General features: G+C 41.9%; 1 protein-coding gene across 5 annotated transcripts; it reads right to left on the bottom strand.

Moving 5' to 3' along the window:
- Positions 1 to 899: 899 nt before the first annotated feature.
- On the bottom strand, positions 900 to 15713 carry SLC26A2 (solute carrier family 26 member 2). 5 transcript variants are annotated; one of them, XM_006104488.3, is made up of 5 exons: positions 15450 to 15713; positions 11092 to 11265; positions 8672 to 9389; positions 6131 to 7660; positions 900 to 5046 (listed from the first exon to the last, which is right to left on the bottom strand). In XM_006104488.3, exons 3-4 carry the CDS (start codon positions 9362 to 9364, stop codon positions 6131 to 6133), a joined length of 2223 nt encoding a protein of 740 aa, XP_006104550.1. In that variant the 5' UTR covers positions 9365 to 9389; positions 11092 to 11265; positions 15450 to 15713; the 3' UTR covers positions 900 to 5046. The 5 variants fall into 5 exon arrangements, with proteins under 5 accessions (XP_006104550.1, XP_023601506.1, XP_014302295.1 ...); XM_023745738.1 differs by adding an exon at positions 14954 to 15006 and having other exon boundaries at positions 900 to 7660; XM_014446809.2 differs by having other exon boundaries at positions 900 to 7660.
- Positions 15714 to 16524: the final 811 nt, after the last annotated feature.

Here is a 16524-nt window from a genome sequence, read left to right on the forward strand (position 1 = left end):
ACTAAGTTATTGACTGCCTATTATATCTCAAACACTGTTTCATTTATTAGTATTTCAAGAAAACCATAATACAAAAGGACAAATAGGCTCAGATAATGTAATTCCAATGTTGCAGACCTACTGAAGAACTTCATGCTGAGGCTAGTTCTTTGAAATAGATTCTGGTAGCATATTCTGGCCACCAGAGGGCAGAGGTAGACTACATAAAGGAGACAATTTAGTCAACTGAAGAAACCTTAGAAGCAGTCACTTGTAATTTCTCTTAAGGTAGAGATTGAGAGGAAAAGTACTGTAAAAGGAAGTCTGAGAACTGTCCTTATCCCTATATCCACACTTCTACTTCTTCCAAAGAGTTGAGAGATGTAGAAAGGGGAGGACATCTGGGAAGAGGCTTCACCACCGGTATGGGGAGATGCTGGGGGTGCAGATTATTGCTCACAAAGTGTTGTGCTCTACTTAGGAATTCCACTCCCAATTCTCTTAATCAGTATAAGATGTTAGCTTCAATTGACTGATGAAAAAAATGTAACTCAAATTCACTTACCAAAATGCAGAGGTTGGGCAGTAGTAAAACATGAGTTAGATTTAGGAGTCATGTAACATGAAAACTGGAAGGGTCCTCAAACAGTCTAGTCCTCCTTTCCTCTTCATTGATGGAAAAATTAGTACCCAAAGTGTTGACCTACTCATCAGGATCACAAGCAGAAAGGAAAAGAATTGGGTTTCTTTATGCTTTATGGCTTTCTATAAGGACAGATCCTCTTGTTACAGTTGAGAAAAATTAATGATTGAATCACTCTCCAAAGGTAAAGAAATGGTATTTTATAGCTCACTGGTGACCTAAATGTACTTCTTAGTTAGAACCCCACCTTGCACTTAAATAACTTAGACACATAATATTTAATTAGCATAACAATTTATTAGCAAATGAAATAACACATATAGGATCTTATGTAGTAAACATCATGAACATATACTTCCAGAGAAAAAGGATCTGCTATTAACCAACTCCCCCTCTCCTACAATAGGCTGCAATCATCAATAACTCATTATCATTCCATAGAGTAGAGGTGGGGAACCTTTATTTTGCCAAGGGCCACTTGGATATTTATAACATCATTTGCAGGCCCTACAAAATTACCAACTTAAAAATTAGCCTGCCATATTTAATTAATTCACCCCTAATGTTTTGGCAGGGCCAGATCAAATGATTTCGCAGGCCTTATATGGACCTTGGGCCGGACACACCCCCCACTGCCATAGAGGGTTAAGCATGATTTATGTGTAATAGCATCAAGGCACTTGCTTTAATTAAAAAAGATATATGTGGTATAAAACATATTCCTAAAAGTCACTGACCTAGAATAATTGGAAAAAAAAGGCAGTATACTTTTTTAGTGAAGTGACAAGACTCAGAATTTGAGTTAACTCATATATCACCCTGTTATTGTCTTAATTTGTGTATAAAATTGCAAGGAGACAAAAGGTAGCATTTTATAAAGATTGATTTGTTCACACTAATTTTTGAGAAATCATGGCAGCATCAGAATTCAAACAGTAATTTCCCAACTGATTTGAATTAAAAGATAACAGCTGTTTCACTCCAAGTATTATCTTATTAATTTAGGGATGGAGAATGTGGCAGTGGAAGAGAACTTCTTAAAATAAGTTTATTAAACCTGCAGTTAAAAATCTTTTCTGGCTTAAGCGCTTGTCTGTTTGACAACTAAAAAACCTTCAGTTAGAAATTTAGTCACTGGTATTTTGTAGTAAGATTGTGATTATATGGCCTTTTTCAGTCATAATCCAAGTCCAAAGAAAGGTTATATGCCTGGTTCCAGTGTAGACTTACAAACATACTATCTCCAGTAAAGGCATTTGGTGTCATTATTCCAGTTTTCATAATTCGATATATCCTTCCTATTTTACATCACTACGAGGAAAAGAAAATACATACCAAACCCCCTACAATCTAATATAATGCTTATTTAACATGTTTACTTTAAAATTTAAAGTGCAAAATACTTTTAAAAAAATAATCCTTGTCAGGATAAAAAATACCTTATAAAAATAAATCTCCACCACTCCCACATCCAAATTCTCCATTCCTAGTTACTAATATATTTTTTTAAAAAACTAAAATGTACCTTTAAGTTACAGTATTTCAATAGAATTTTACTTTAATAATAGGCTATGATAACAAACCAGCTGGTATATTATTTTGGCCTGTTCCATTATAATTTTCATTCTTGTTATTAGCACTCAAATTAATGATTCCATTTATGATTATCTAAAATCTTTCTACCAGCGCTCTCTTCTTGGGAGCATGCCTGAGCCTTTTCCTTCCTCCCTCTCCCCACCAGGCAGTTACCTTTGCCTTTCTTTCTCCTGAGCTCCAAGGGCCCTTCTTTTGCTTCTGCAACATGTTTCCTGAGCCCAGGTAGCCCCGCTGGCTCACTTCTATTACCTCTGTAACTTTCTAAATAAACTTAATCTGAAACAAACACACAAAAAATCTTTATTTAAAAAAAAAAAGCCAAATTACTTCAGAGCCTAAAAGCTTTCTAGATTCAATTTCCTCCTTTTGCAGTTTTTAAGCCCAGTTTCAAATAAGGCATCACTATAACAGATAAAGAAAACATTGGGGGCGGGGGGGAGAAAGAGAGAAACATCAAAGAACAGAAAAATTAAGCAAAGTCTAAATCCTATCGATTGAGTTTTTACTACGTCACTGTGGAATCATTCCCTGAATAGACGGAGGCATCCCTGCCTCCTTCTTTGCCTCAATTGCCTGCCTCCTGCTAAGACCTCTGTCCAGGCTCAGTTCAGCTCCTCCATAAAGCACCTCCAAGTGCCACTGTGTGTCACTGAGTTACCACATGGTTCGCCTACTGGATTCAGTATCAGAGTCCCAGCACCCGGCACAGAACTCTAGAGTTCTGCATAGGTCTTCAGGAAGTGTTTGAGGAATTATCTACATTGATGCAAAAAGAACTTATAGTTCATCTATACCACTACATAGAGGAAAACAATTCATTAAAAACTTTAATAAGGCTCACAGACCTTTAATTTATCATTATAATGCCTAGATTCAATTTTAAGTTCCTAAGAAATTCACTGCAGCCCTTTTCTAAGAGCAGAGCTAACACCCAAATTACTAAGAGAACACAATATACATTTAAAGACCACCATTTACCATACTGTAAATTTAGCGACAAATTTGGCTTCAATGTCTACTATTGTTTAAAAGCTAAGTCAGTCTACCTAAATCTCGTTTTCCTTTGGTCCTAATGAAAATTTTTTTAAAGTAATTGTCAACTAGACATCTGTCCATTTTACTGCCATCAGAGGCACGGATAGTACTATAGTCACTACTGCTCCACAGTAGGTCAACCTGGGCTTTTGTCCCAACGCTGGCTAATGCATGCTTCTCAACTCTCTCATCTTTGGTGAATCTGTGCCCCTCTCCTTTTAGAAACAGAACCCAGTTTTGACCTTGCTCTCAAACTAAGGTGTGTCTTCTAATCCTGACCTCCCTACTATTGTGCGGGGTTAACCAGGGATTGGATCCTATTCAACTGAATGCCTCTGTTTTCTCCCTTATTTAGTCAGCGGTGGTGTTTTCAATGATCTACTCCTTTCACCCCTCTCCTGAATGTCAATCCTTAGTCTCTCTGTGCATGGGTACCCTCCACTCCTCTTATTGTAGCAAATTTAAAAATAAATAAGGTTGTAAAGTTTTAACCATTAAGTATGTACACAATACATTTCAATTAAATGACCATTTTAAGATATTCAGAATTTTGTACGTTTGTCAATAAGCAATGAGAAAATGTTCATTTAGACACTGAAGTCTAGAGTAAGCAAGATATTTTTGTATCAATAAAACTTAACTCTACCCACGCAGAAAGGGTAAGATATACATTCTTGAGAAATCTTAAATGTTTTTACAACTAGTTACCAAAAGCAGAATCTCGTTTGTCTGAGTGGAAGAGGTACAGTGGGGCCTTGACTTACGAGAGTTTAATTCGTTCCGTGACGGAGCTCATAACTCAAATTACTCGTATGTCAAATCACTGTGACGTTCGCTGCGCCAACTAGCGGTGGGGTATCTAAAGCTGGCTCGTAACCCGAATTTTTTTGAGCTTGCAACTCAAAGCAAAAAATCGGCCGAGAGACTGCTCGTATCTCAAAAAAACTCGTTAGTCGGGACACTCGTAAGTCAAGGCCCCACTGTACTAATCAGAGCACAATTCAAGACTTTGCTAAATGCACAAAGCTCCAGAATTGTTCATATCCACATATGAAGAGAAAGGTTAGGTAAAGGTCAAATTCTGTTACTCCATTTTGCTAAGGAGTTTTTCAAATTTTTTGGACTTTTTTTTTTTTTACTGTGCTAGTGTTTGCTAAATTATAGAGTTGTCTTAAACATGTACTCTACTCTGTCAGGCAGCATTAGACATCTATAATGGTCTGGATTCAAACCTAGCCTGGGGGAGGAAGGCAAGAAGGATTAAAAACAAATGATTAACCAACAGAAAAGGCACAGACGCTTCCAAAGGAACATCAATAATTAATTTGTACATGTTTTAGTGAAAACAAAGCTAATGCTTACTGCATGCACTTCTATTTCAGAAAGACTATCAATCCCCAATTGACCCTTGCTAAAATGCCATGGGAAGCAAAGAAATCACTGCTAAGTAACAAATTCTTAAGGGAAACTGTCAATCATTCCTATTTGTAATCTGTCCTTAACAGTTTGCCTCGAGCTCATTTAAAATACTGTATAGAATTGCAGAGTCAGCATTCTGCCTTTTATCTGGCAAGCTTGTCACTGGTAATGAGACATAGCAGTTTAGGACAGATGCCATGGAAAATACACTAAATTACTGAAAGCTAAGGAATTATCTGCATTGATGCAAAAAGAACCTATAGCTCATCTATAGCACTACATGAAGGAAAAAAATTCATTGAAAACATTAATAAGGATCACAAAAATTTCAAGTATGCAAGTTGCTATTGGCTAGACATTTTTCTTCTTTTCATCTACTTATCCAGCTGATGACTGGAAAGACCCTGAATTTATCATTATAACTCCTGAACTCAATTTTTAAGTTAAGAAATAATCAGAAACAGGGACAGAGATCACAGAAAAGTCAGGGGGGATTCTCATTATTTTGGCTGATTATGAAGAGCTCTTTGCTTACCGACTTACCCTAAACAAAAAGGTATGACGAAAACAACTGATTTACAAAGAATGTTCTGTATAATGTGAAGTTAGCTGGTAGGATTTCACAAACATGCTCAACCATCAGTCTCCTGATGGATCTGTGCCTATGGTTTCCTGCCTTTAGGAAAGGAATAGTACTTTCCTATTAAAAGTCAGAGATCTCACTGCCATCTGGGGAGCAGAAACTGGGTATGGAGAAGTACAAATAAGAAAAAGACTTGAATAGCTATTACCTTGTGCTCCAGAGGCCTCTTGATCTGTTGGTACAATATCAGACACAACATCTTTCCCTGCCTCCTTTCCACTCTCTCTCCAAAGAGCCGTATCATATAGGCTAGAGCATATCTCATATAAATGCCAACTCCACTCCTTTCCTTCTGGAGAAGGAAGAGTCCACATGCCTATCTCCTCAAAGAGGATGGTCATGCCTGGGCAGTGTGGCTCAGTTAGTTGAGTGTTGTCCCATGCACCAAGAAGTCACTGGTTCAATTCCTGGTCAGGGCACATGCCCAGGTTGCTGACTTGACCCCCAGTAGGGGGTGTGCCGAAGGCATCCGATCTGTTTTTCACATTGATGTTTCTATTTCTCTCTCCCTTTCCCTTCCTCTCTCTCTAAAAAAATCAATAAAACTTTTTTTTTTTTTTTAAAGATGATCATTAAGTTTAAGGGCTACTTCACAGTTCAATTCAATAGACATGTAATTCCAAGAGCACTCCCTATTTGCAAGAAAGCTTAAAACCACAATATTTTCTTCTTTCTGATTCTGCCCAAGTATAAGCTCTGCTGCACTTTTGTATCTACGAAGGCCATCAGCTTCGAAGGAAGAATAATGTCTAGCCAATAGGTTAAAATTTCAAGTATGCAAGTTGCTATTGGCTAGACATTTTTCTTCTTTTCATCTACTTATCCAGCTGATCACTGGAAAGACTCAGACCATTGGGAAAACATATTCCTTTCTGATTTTGACATTCTTCTGCAAAAGCTATCGCTTCATGTACACTATAAAAGAAGCTTTCATCTTCCTTTTTGCAATACTCTCCCCGGACCAAGGAATCCTTCACAGAGGGATTGCATTGAGCCAGCAGAACTTGTATGCCAATGGCTTCATAATCTCTGCGAACTTCTTTCAGCGTATGGATCCCTGCTGTATCTAAAAATTGGATTGCACTGCAGTCAATCACTATGGTATGGAGTTCCAAGGGATCATGGGAAAGTTTCACTGCAACTTCATCCTGAATTCCACTGACAGTCACTGTTTCCTTTTTTATCTTTCTCTTTGCTGCCTTCTTCTGAGCTGCCTTTACTAAGATTGGGTTGAGAGTTTTTTTGTATAAAGCAGATTTAAAACATTCTTTGTTTATGTAGTAGAGAGGGGCTACAAAGCGGAAAATCTTGATGCCCGGGTTAGCCTGAAGGTTTTTGTAAGCAGATGTGGATTCAAAAATTTCCGATTCTTCCACTAAGCCAAGCAATGAACTCTCAGGCTTCTGCGTACGGAGGATGACACAAAACATAGAAAAACAAACGCCTATAAGCAGGCCTATTTCAGTACTTATCAGTGCAGTGGACAGCATAGTAACAAACCAGATAACTGTATCCATTCTGCTAACCCTCCACATCTTGGGCAGATCCTTAAATTTACATAAAGCTCCCCGGAGATTTACAATAGTGATCACACCCAGGACACTTTTCTGAAGGGAATAGAATAAAGGAGCTATTACCAGGAGAACCAACAAAAGAACCAGAGCTGTCACTACACTAGAAAGCTGAGTTTGGCAGCCTGTTGATTCTTTAACCAACGTCTTTGCAAGAGCTGCACTAGTAGTAAAACAGTGGAAGAAGGAAGGGATGATATTGCAAAAGCCAATGGCATACATTTCCTGGTTAGCTCTGACTGTATAGCCATGTTTCTTGGCAAACATCTCAGAAAGTGATACAGTGATAGCAAAACCAATGATAGACATAGCTATTGCATCTGTAGCCACATTAGGAATTAAGTTCCAGTCCGGTGCTTTGGGTGGCATAAACCCAGTGGGAATATGTCCAGCAACACTGGTATTGTATTTCTCATTTAGTTTTCCAAAATGAGAGGCTAATGTCGCTGCCACAACAACAATGAGTTCAGTAGGAATCGGTGCCTTAAGCTTGGACTTGAAGCGCTCATTGAGTTCTTTGGTTGGCAAAAGAACCAAAAGGCACAAAAGGCTGGTGATGAGATCACAGAGATTGGTCTTATGGATGTTTCTGAAGATATGTATCCAAGTAGTGATGAGTGAGCCCACGCCACCACTCCGAGGAAGGCTGAGCCCAAGGAGATACTTGGCCTGAGATGTAAGAACAGTGAAGGAGGCACCAGTGACAAATCCACTCAGCAAGGCATCTGAGAGGTAGACGGAAACAAAGCCCACTTGAAAGAAGCCCATCGCTACCTGGAAGGAAGGATATACAAGTGTTAAATATAAATGGAAAAGAGGCACTAAATCCTGTATTACCTTGGCATTTTTTTTGCATGGAGACATATCAGAGCATCACAGAATATCAGAGCTAGAGAAAAACACACTCATATATCAATCCTCTCGTTTTAGAGACAGGGCTCATTTTACTGACACTCAGAGGGCTAAGCACATTATTACTCATTAGCCTAGATGAGACAGTAACTTAGGATTCCTACCTTCTTAAACTCCTAAAACAACTCTCTGTACACCACCTCTCCGCTTCATCCAAGCACCAAATAAAGCAAGCTACTCTTCCCCTTCCCTTATTGGTTCCAAATGCCTGTAGTAGAGATGTAATGTTGGCACTGACTCCTGATGCCAGAAGGCAGGGGCATGATGACAATGGCAGATGAGTGGATTCTATAGGAGACCCAAGAAGAATTTCATTTCTAATCCTTTCTCCTGGTTGATAATATAATATAGTGTTCAACTTTTTCCTGTGCAACAATCCAAGAGAACTACTATCTTAACAATTCTACAGGAAAGAGGGGGTGGTCATCTATAGTTTGAAAAACTCCTGCACTCCTCCTCTCCTAATCCCCATTGTTACCATTCCTGCCTGCCTGTTAATGCTGATTCTGCCAATAACCAACCTGCATAATCTCAAACAAAGCAATTTTTCTTGACATATAAAATCAAGAAATTGTATTAGGTGGTCTGAGGTCCCTTTCTGGTCTAAATTTTTACAACCAAATAATTAAAATCTGGTTGACTGAAATTCATTGGTTAAGGGGCAACCTAGAGTTGAGAAAAGAGAAGCAGCTTTATCTTTCCTAGAGAGTCAAACCAGGGTTTGAATTTCGGCTTTACTCCTCACATATCTTGAGTATTCAATAAATAATAGTTTTAATTATTGTGATATCTAAGATCCCTTACAGATCTGAGATTTCATGCATAGTGATTTCTTTGGTAAGAAACCACCAATCTCATCCCATTGTTTCTTACCTGATAAACTCCAGCCATAAAGGTTACGGTGCTGCCCACTGTAATTGCGTAACAACTTCTGTCACATATCCTGTCTGATGTCTGGTTTAATGATATGCTCCCATTCGAAACCGTTCCTAACGACAGGGCAATATGGGCAGTGTCAAAGCCAGCTCTGTGTAGTTCTCGGTCAACTACCTCACCAATCATAAGGCACAGTATTCCAAAAATGCCCACAGAGATGTGACGGGAAGTCCCGAATAGGAAATAAATGATGCTTGCAAAAAAAGATGTGTACAGACCATAGATGGGTTCTTGGCCAGCTAAAAGGGAGTAAGCAATCGATTGGGGAACCAACAAGATGCCCACAATTAAGCCGGACATCACATCTCCTAAAATGTTTTTCTTCAGGTCATATTTTGGGAGCCACTGCAAAAAGGGAAGGAAACCAAAAATCGTATGTTTTGCTTTGGTTGGGCTGCACTGGCAACTCTTCTGTAGTTTTTTGATGATGAATTGCTTAAAGTTAGTATTTGATTTCTCTTGAGGCTCCATGTGGATCCTAGGATAATGTCTGCATTGATTTGTGGCTTCAAGTTGCTGGAAGTCAGTATTTGATTCCTTTTCAAGTTCCACATGGATCGCAGATGGAGGATTGTATTGGTCTTTTCCTTCAAGTGAAAGGTCATGTTGCTCTGTATTTTCCGAAGACATTTCTGAAGACAGATGCTTTAGCCTCCTACCCCAGAGAAAATACCAGAGTTACCTCATTAAGTAATTCTCAGTGCTCAACATTTTAACAGCCCTACTTGTCATTCATGAGAGTTAAAAGGAGTTCAGTTTTGATGTTAGGTATCTTACAGTCACATTTAGTTGAGCCTCATTTGTCTTGATTAAAAAAAAAAAAAAAAGAACCAGACCATAAACAGCCAAGTCAAAGCAAATAATTCACTGGATCCAGGACTTCCTGAGAGTAAAAATCATTTAAGGATTCTTTTCCATCCCTGCCTGGTTCCCCCTATAGTTTTTCCCTCCAGAAAAGGTATCAGGGTAGCCTATTTCCTCCTTTCTATATGCTATCAATTATCTTCTTTTCAGGTTTTTCACACCCAGATATACTGCAAATAGGATCTGGTCCCAAACCTTCATCCCTACCCGCAAGTCCCTAAAACAAGGAAGATGTTCTTTGTTGTTGTTTTTTTTTTTTGGGGGGGGGGAAGGGAGGCTCTTTAAATAACTTCCTAATTGTTGAAAATAAACATAAAGAAGAAAAAGCAAGTGAAAGAGTAAAAATAAATGTGTGTTTTTTTTTAAAAGAAACTAGGGCAGAATGCATTTAGGTCTTTGAACAACACTCCTTTGCTTGGTAGGAAAGAGGATAGAGAAGCTGATACAAGATTATTAAAGCATATGAATGTCAAGAGCCTGGGTGGGCTGATTGGGCAAGTGTCCGATATATGCTCTGGAAAGTTTTGGTCTATTCTACTTTCTTTTAGTACAGAGTCATATCTGCCGTGTTCATGCAAATAAAGATTCGCTTTACTGTTCTAAGTACACACACTGAAGGGAGGTATAATGTTGCTCTGTACTTCTACTTGGGGGGTAACTAGGTAGTCCTGCATCTCTGGGTCCTAAACTACAGAACTAGTGCCATAAGACCTTCCCCTGTAACTATAGGAAAGTGAAGAAAATAAAATTAACCAAAAAGAAGGGGCAACTATAACAACAGAAAAATCTTGTAGTAAGAGTAAAAGAGGAGGAAAAAGCAAGAGGTTCTCAAAGTATTACACTGTTTACCAAATAATTCACAAATCAGTGTCTCTGTATTAGCTGCTTGCTTAACTTAGCATGGCCATCCACCTCTCCGCCTGTCAAGATCCTAATCATTTTTAAAACCCATTTAAAATTCAACCTCTTATACAAAGCACTGACCAATCTCTCCTAGCCCAAATGAATCATTATATCCTCTCTGTCCCAAAGCATTCTGCACTCCGTTATAGTACTAACCACACTCTTGTATTTGTTCAGTAGGATTCTCTCCAGCTCTGGGAGGAAAGGACATCTTGTTCATCATTGTAATCATCAATGAATGAAATATTATAACTCTCAGAGAACAGGCTTACAAAATGTTTGAATGAATAAACAAATTTATGACTATAGCCAGAGAGAGATAAAATATACTAGATGGAGGACTCAGGAAGTTTTCTGTTTTGGAACTGACAGAAAAATAGGACCTTGTGAGGTTCTATAAACGTAATATTACCAAAATGTCATAATCCAGGACCCAAGATCCATTTAAGAATACAAGATACGTAAAACCACACACATTAATTTTGTTTAGGATGAAGGGTCATCCCACTAAACAAAAGTAAAATAATAGCTACTCTGATAGTTTTTAAAGTAAATAAGGAAAAAAATAATAGATATAGATGGCTACATACCCTGAGCAAGTCAATCAGATTGGTGGATACACACAGGTCTTCATTCCTCAATGCAACCAATCTGTAACTCTCTTCTCACTTCCTACTTTCAGGCCACTCTCTAGTGCACTTATGTCCTGTCATTCTGTTTTGGACAACTCTTGGTGATTTGTGGGTCAAAAGTCTTTTCCAAACCTAAGATATGCAAAAGGGACATAAGAAAAACGTAACATATAACTATTTAGCACTTAAGTTTACGTGTCTCTCACACTAGAGTAACTAGAGCAGTGATGGCGAACCTATGACACACGTGTCAGAGGTGACACGTGAACTCATTTTTTTGGTTGATTTTTCTTTGTTAAATGGCATTCAAATATATAAAATAAATATCAAAAATATAAATCTTTGTTTACTATGGTTGCAAATATCAAAAAATTTCTGTATGTGACACGGCACCAGAGTTAAGTTAGGGTTTTTCAAAATGCTGACATGCCGAGCTCAAAAGGTTCGCCATCACTGAACTAGAGTATACATTCAAGGACAGACACCAAGTCATTCTCATTTCCACATAACCCAGCACTAACACGATGCCTCACACCTGATATGTATGGCTATGTATCTGTTCATTGGTGAAGTTTTGGTGAAGTTTCAAGTAAATATAATGAAGACAAAAAATCTTCCTTATATTCTCTTATCACAAATTATTAGCAATGTTCATTTATGTGTGATGCAAAAAGAGCCACCATAGGGCTTATATCAGTACTACAAGCACTATGACATATTGATTCTAGTATAAAGCCCAATATAAGACAAAATAATAAAATACCCAAGAAGAAAATAACTTAATGTAAAATCATGATCAAATATATTAAACTAGAGGCCTAGTGCACGGATTCGTGCACCAGTGGGGTCCCTCAGTCTGACCTGCAGGGATCGGGCCGAAACCGGCTCTCGAACATCCCCTGTGGGGTCCCAGATTGCGAGAGGGCACAGGCCAGGCCGAGGGACCCCATCAATGCACGATTGGGGCGGGGAGAGACTACAGGAGGGCTCCAGGGCGTGTCTGGGACATCTTTCCCAGTCCCAATTGGCTGGACCCCAGCAGCAAGCTAACCTACCGGTTGGAGCATCTACCCCCTAACGGTCAGTGTGTGCCATAGCGACTGGTTTAAAGATCGTAAGGCCAGACACTTAGCATATTAGGCTTTTATTATATAGAACCAGAGGTCAGGTGCATGATGTTTGTGCACTGTGGGGGGGGGGGAGTCCCTCAGCTCGGCCAGTGCCCTCTAGCAGTCCAGGACATTCCAGAAGGCAGTCAGACATTCCCCAAGGGGTCTTTAGTGCTGCCACAGAGGCAGGAGAGGCTCCCCGCCACTGCCACTGTGCTTGTCAGCTGTGAGCCCGGTTCTGGCTGAGTGCGCTCCCCATGTGGGAGCGCACTGACCACCAGGGAGCAGCTCCTGCATTGAGTGTCTGCCCACTGGTGGTCAGTGCACGTCATAGCGACCGGTCGTTCCACCGTTCAGTTGATGTGCATATTAGGGTTTTATTATAAAGGCTAGTTACTTGCACAGTAATTCGCTGCTTTCAAAAAGATTTTAAATACACCTCCCATTTGCCTCCTTAATAAATCTGAGAACAGTGTATGAATTCCTATCTCTAATATGAGCAAAGTCAAAGTTTAGTCACTTGCTCAACTGGTAGAACCAGATTCCCAAACCTCATCTTCCAATTTCCAAGCTTAACTCTCTAAAATACCACATGGCCCCTGGCAGGGGGTGGGTTATAAAGGTCAATAGGAGAAAAAAGGGCACACACGGTGGCCAAGTTCTCAACTCATTTCTGGATTATGGTTAATTTTAATTGGTGAAGGGAGCAAACTGCTTGACATAGGTTTGGTAAAAGGTTAAGAATAAAGTTACTTTTACCTTTCATATTACACACCTGCATTGGTAATATTTTCATTTTATTTTTCCATTAGGACTAATGTTGTAAAATTTACGTCTGTAGCTACATTTTGGTTAGAATAATTTGTATCCCAGGCAATAGTCAAACAAGGCAAGCAGGCTCTTGCTTTCATTTACTTTTGCTGCCCCTCTAACTGGAATGCTAGAATTTTTCTCAAATGCTGCCTTAATCAGTTCCTTGCTAGACACGATATATAAAATAGCACTACTGCCGCCACCACGCTCCCCGCCTGGGCACATCCCTGCCTTCCACTCCTATCTCCTTTACTTTGCTCTATTTTTCTCCCTGACCCTCTCATCATTGCCTACCATGCATTTACTTTTTTTTTCTATCTTTCCCATGAGAGCAATAACCTGCTGTTTTATTAAATTCTTAGCAAATATTGTTGAGTGAATAAATGAAAGAAATGTTTTGTAAAAAGGAGTTACCCCTCTCTGTCCACCCTCCACACACAATAACCAAGCTTGTGTCAAGACGTTATACAGTTTGGCAAGTATCTGCCTGAGGGTTTATGCTCACTAAAAGTTATGTCAATAATCAAAAATCACCCCTAGCCCTAGCCGGTCTGGCTCAGTGGATAGAGTGTCGGTCTGTGGACTGAAGGGTCCCGGGTTCGATTCCAGTCAAGGGCATGTACCTTGGTTGCAGGCACATACCCAGTAGGGAGTGTGCAGGAGGCAGCTGAATCAATGTTTCTCTCTCAATGATGTTTCTAACTCTCTGTCCCTCTCCCTCTCCCTCTGTAAAAAATCAATAAAATATAAAAAAAATATTTAAAAAAAATCACCCCTAGTAAATCTCATCTAGATCTCTGCAAAGTCCTGTGTCATTTCCAGATCTTCCCCTAGGAGGCAGCACATTGTAGTACTGTACTTACTCTATTAAACCAGAGATCTATTAAAATGCAGGTTCCCAGGCAAGTCCAGAGATGAGATCTAAGACTCTGCAGCCTGGATGATGCTGAGCCAGTGAGCTGAAGGCCAAACTTGGAGAAATACTGGGTATGATCTGGAGTCAGACAGATCCCAGCTATACTGTCTAACAGCAATATGGCACTGGGTGAAAAACTTCATTTTACTCAGCATCAATTTCTCACCTATAAAATGGGGACAGCATCACTTAACTTGCAGGGGTGTTAAAAAGCTACCACAAGTAAAGTACCTAGCACAGTGCCTGACATATAGCATTTGCTCAATAAATGATAGCTACTAGTCTCTGACCCTTGAGAGTCGTGAAGGGGCCAAAAAGGGGCTCATTTCTTTCCAACAGGTTTAACTCTCCATTTCTTGACTCAATTATTTATTTATTATTTTTTCGTGTGTATGTTAATCCTCACCCAGGATATTTTTTCCATTGATTTTTAGAGAGCGTGGGAGGGAAGGAGGGAGAGGAAAAAAAACACACATGGATGTGAGAGAGACACATCAATTAGTTGCCTCCCCTATGCCCCTGACCCTTCAGTCCACCCACCCCCGCTCCATGCACTGAGCCAAACCAGCCAGGACTTGACTCAATTTTCAAAAACAAGAACTTCTGCTTAACCCACTATTGGATAATCACATTAGTTCCAGATTTCACATAAAGAGCCCTAGGGATAAAGGTGTGTGTGGGAGTGGGAGTGGGGGGAGGGGGGAAGAGAGTGGTGGTAATAGAACAGGTACCAGAAAGGACTTTAAGTCTTGAATGCTTCTAACTCTCCATAGTCCCCAATCCGTGCAAGGAAAGGGCCCCGTCTGCCATTCTCTGAGTTGGGGAGTACAAGCCCTAGCTCTGCACATGATCTGCTGTGTAATTCTAGGCAAGGCCCTGGTCCCCTCTGTGTCCTCTCAGTGTCCCCATCCATCCACGAGAGAATTTCAAGTGAGTCTATGAATCTCCAAGAAGCCCATTCAGGTCCTCATTTATACTTAACCAGGTGTGTGATTTTAAAGACCAAGATAATCAAGTCCTCTCTGGTGTCCAGGTCTCAGTCGCCCATTTGTGGGGGAGGAGAAAGAGGGTTAGTGGTGGCAGCTCATTCTCCTGGGTTCTGCTCCCGGAAATCTGGGTTCGACAGGGCTTGACCCGACCGAAGCGCAACGCTTTTATCTGCGACTGCGACGTGCTTGGGGCACTCGGTGCGACGCGTGGGCTGGAGGGAGGAGCCAAGCACTCAGCCGGAGGAGCGGGGCCGGCGGACCGGCGGGGGAGCGGGGCTTTGACACTTGCCCTGCCCCGCCTCTGCCCACCCACGGAACAACCCCGACCGCGGGCTGCCCGCGAAGCCCACGGCGACAGCTGGCCCGGACCTCCTCCCAGCACGCCCGGGGCCCAGGCCGGGACCACCCGAAGAGCAGCCGGCTGGCCGCGTGGAGCCGGCATCGCTCCCCGGCCCTCCGCCCTGCTCGCGTCCCCTCCCCTCTTCTCACCTCTCAGGTCTGGGCCGCCCCGCGCGATGAGGCCCCGCGCAGCGTCCTCCGCGGTGCGGAGCAGAGGGCACACGACCGCGCGGGCAGTGGCTGCCGGCCCGGAGCCAGCCTCCCTTTTACCGGCTCGTCCCCTTCCCCGCCCATCTTCCGGCCCCGAGGAGGCGGGGCCCGGCCGGCCGGGGGCCGGGACCCGGGGGCGCGGGGACCAGGTAGCCGCCGAGGGGTGCGGAGAGCTAATCCCGAACGAACGCCCGGGCCGTGGCAGTCACGTGGCACCGCGGGCAGGAGACGCGGCCGCCGGCCAATGACCGGGCCGGGCTGGAGGGGGTGCCGCCCCCTCCCGCCGCTCTCCCCGTCGCGATTGGCTGTCCTGGGCTGGAATGCCACGCGTCCCGGATTCTGGGGCGGTCCCTGCTGCTTCCCGCGGTGGTGAGTCCGTGAGTGGGTGTTCCCGGCGTCTCCACCTTAACCCGGGGGTGTGGCGAGGAGAACTGTCCCGAACGGCGCGGGAGCGCGCTGCCCAGAGCCCGAAAGTGCTCCGCGTTTGCGAGTCTCTGACGCCTTGGGACCCGGTTCCTTCCCACCCCCCTTTACAGACGGGGAAATGGAGGCCGTGAGTGGGAAAGGCCGCCCAGAAAGTTAGATTTTCCTACCCGAGTGTAACTTATTCTCCATCCAAGGGCCCAAGAGCCAGAGGCTCTTTTTAAAATGTAAAAAAAAAAGGTAAAATAAATATAAAATGTCATTCCAATTCCCCTTTAAAGCCCTCAGTGGCTTTCCTTGACATGTATAGATAAACTAAAATCGTCCCTGTTATCTTTAAGGTACTGGATGTCCTCTGGCTCCTCCCTCCCCGCTCGCCTCGCTCCGGACCTCTGCGGGGGCCTGTGAGCTTCAGGTACCTGGTTTCTTCCTGGGTCTCAGGTCTCAGCCTAAGGCCTGCTCCCCACTTAGCGACACATTCTCTGCCAGTCACTTCCTATTATGCCGTCTTGATTTAATCATCAGCCGGAACTGTCCATTCTCTGAATATATATATATATATATATATATATATATATATATATATATATAT

The sequence above is a fragment of the Myotis lucifugus genome, unplaced genomic scaffold, assembly GCF_000147115.1.
Source record: "Myotis lucifugus unplaced genomic scaffold, Myoluc2.0 scaffold_576, whole genome shotgun sequence".
NCBI lineage: Eukaryota > Metazoa > Chordata > Mammalia > Chiroptera > Vespertilionidae > Myotis > Myotis lucifugus.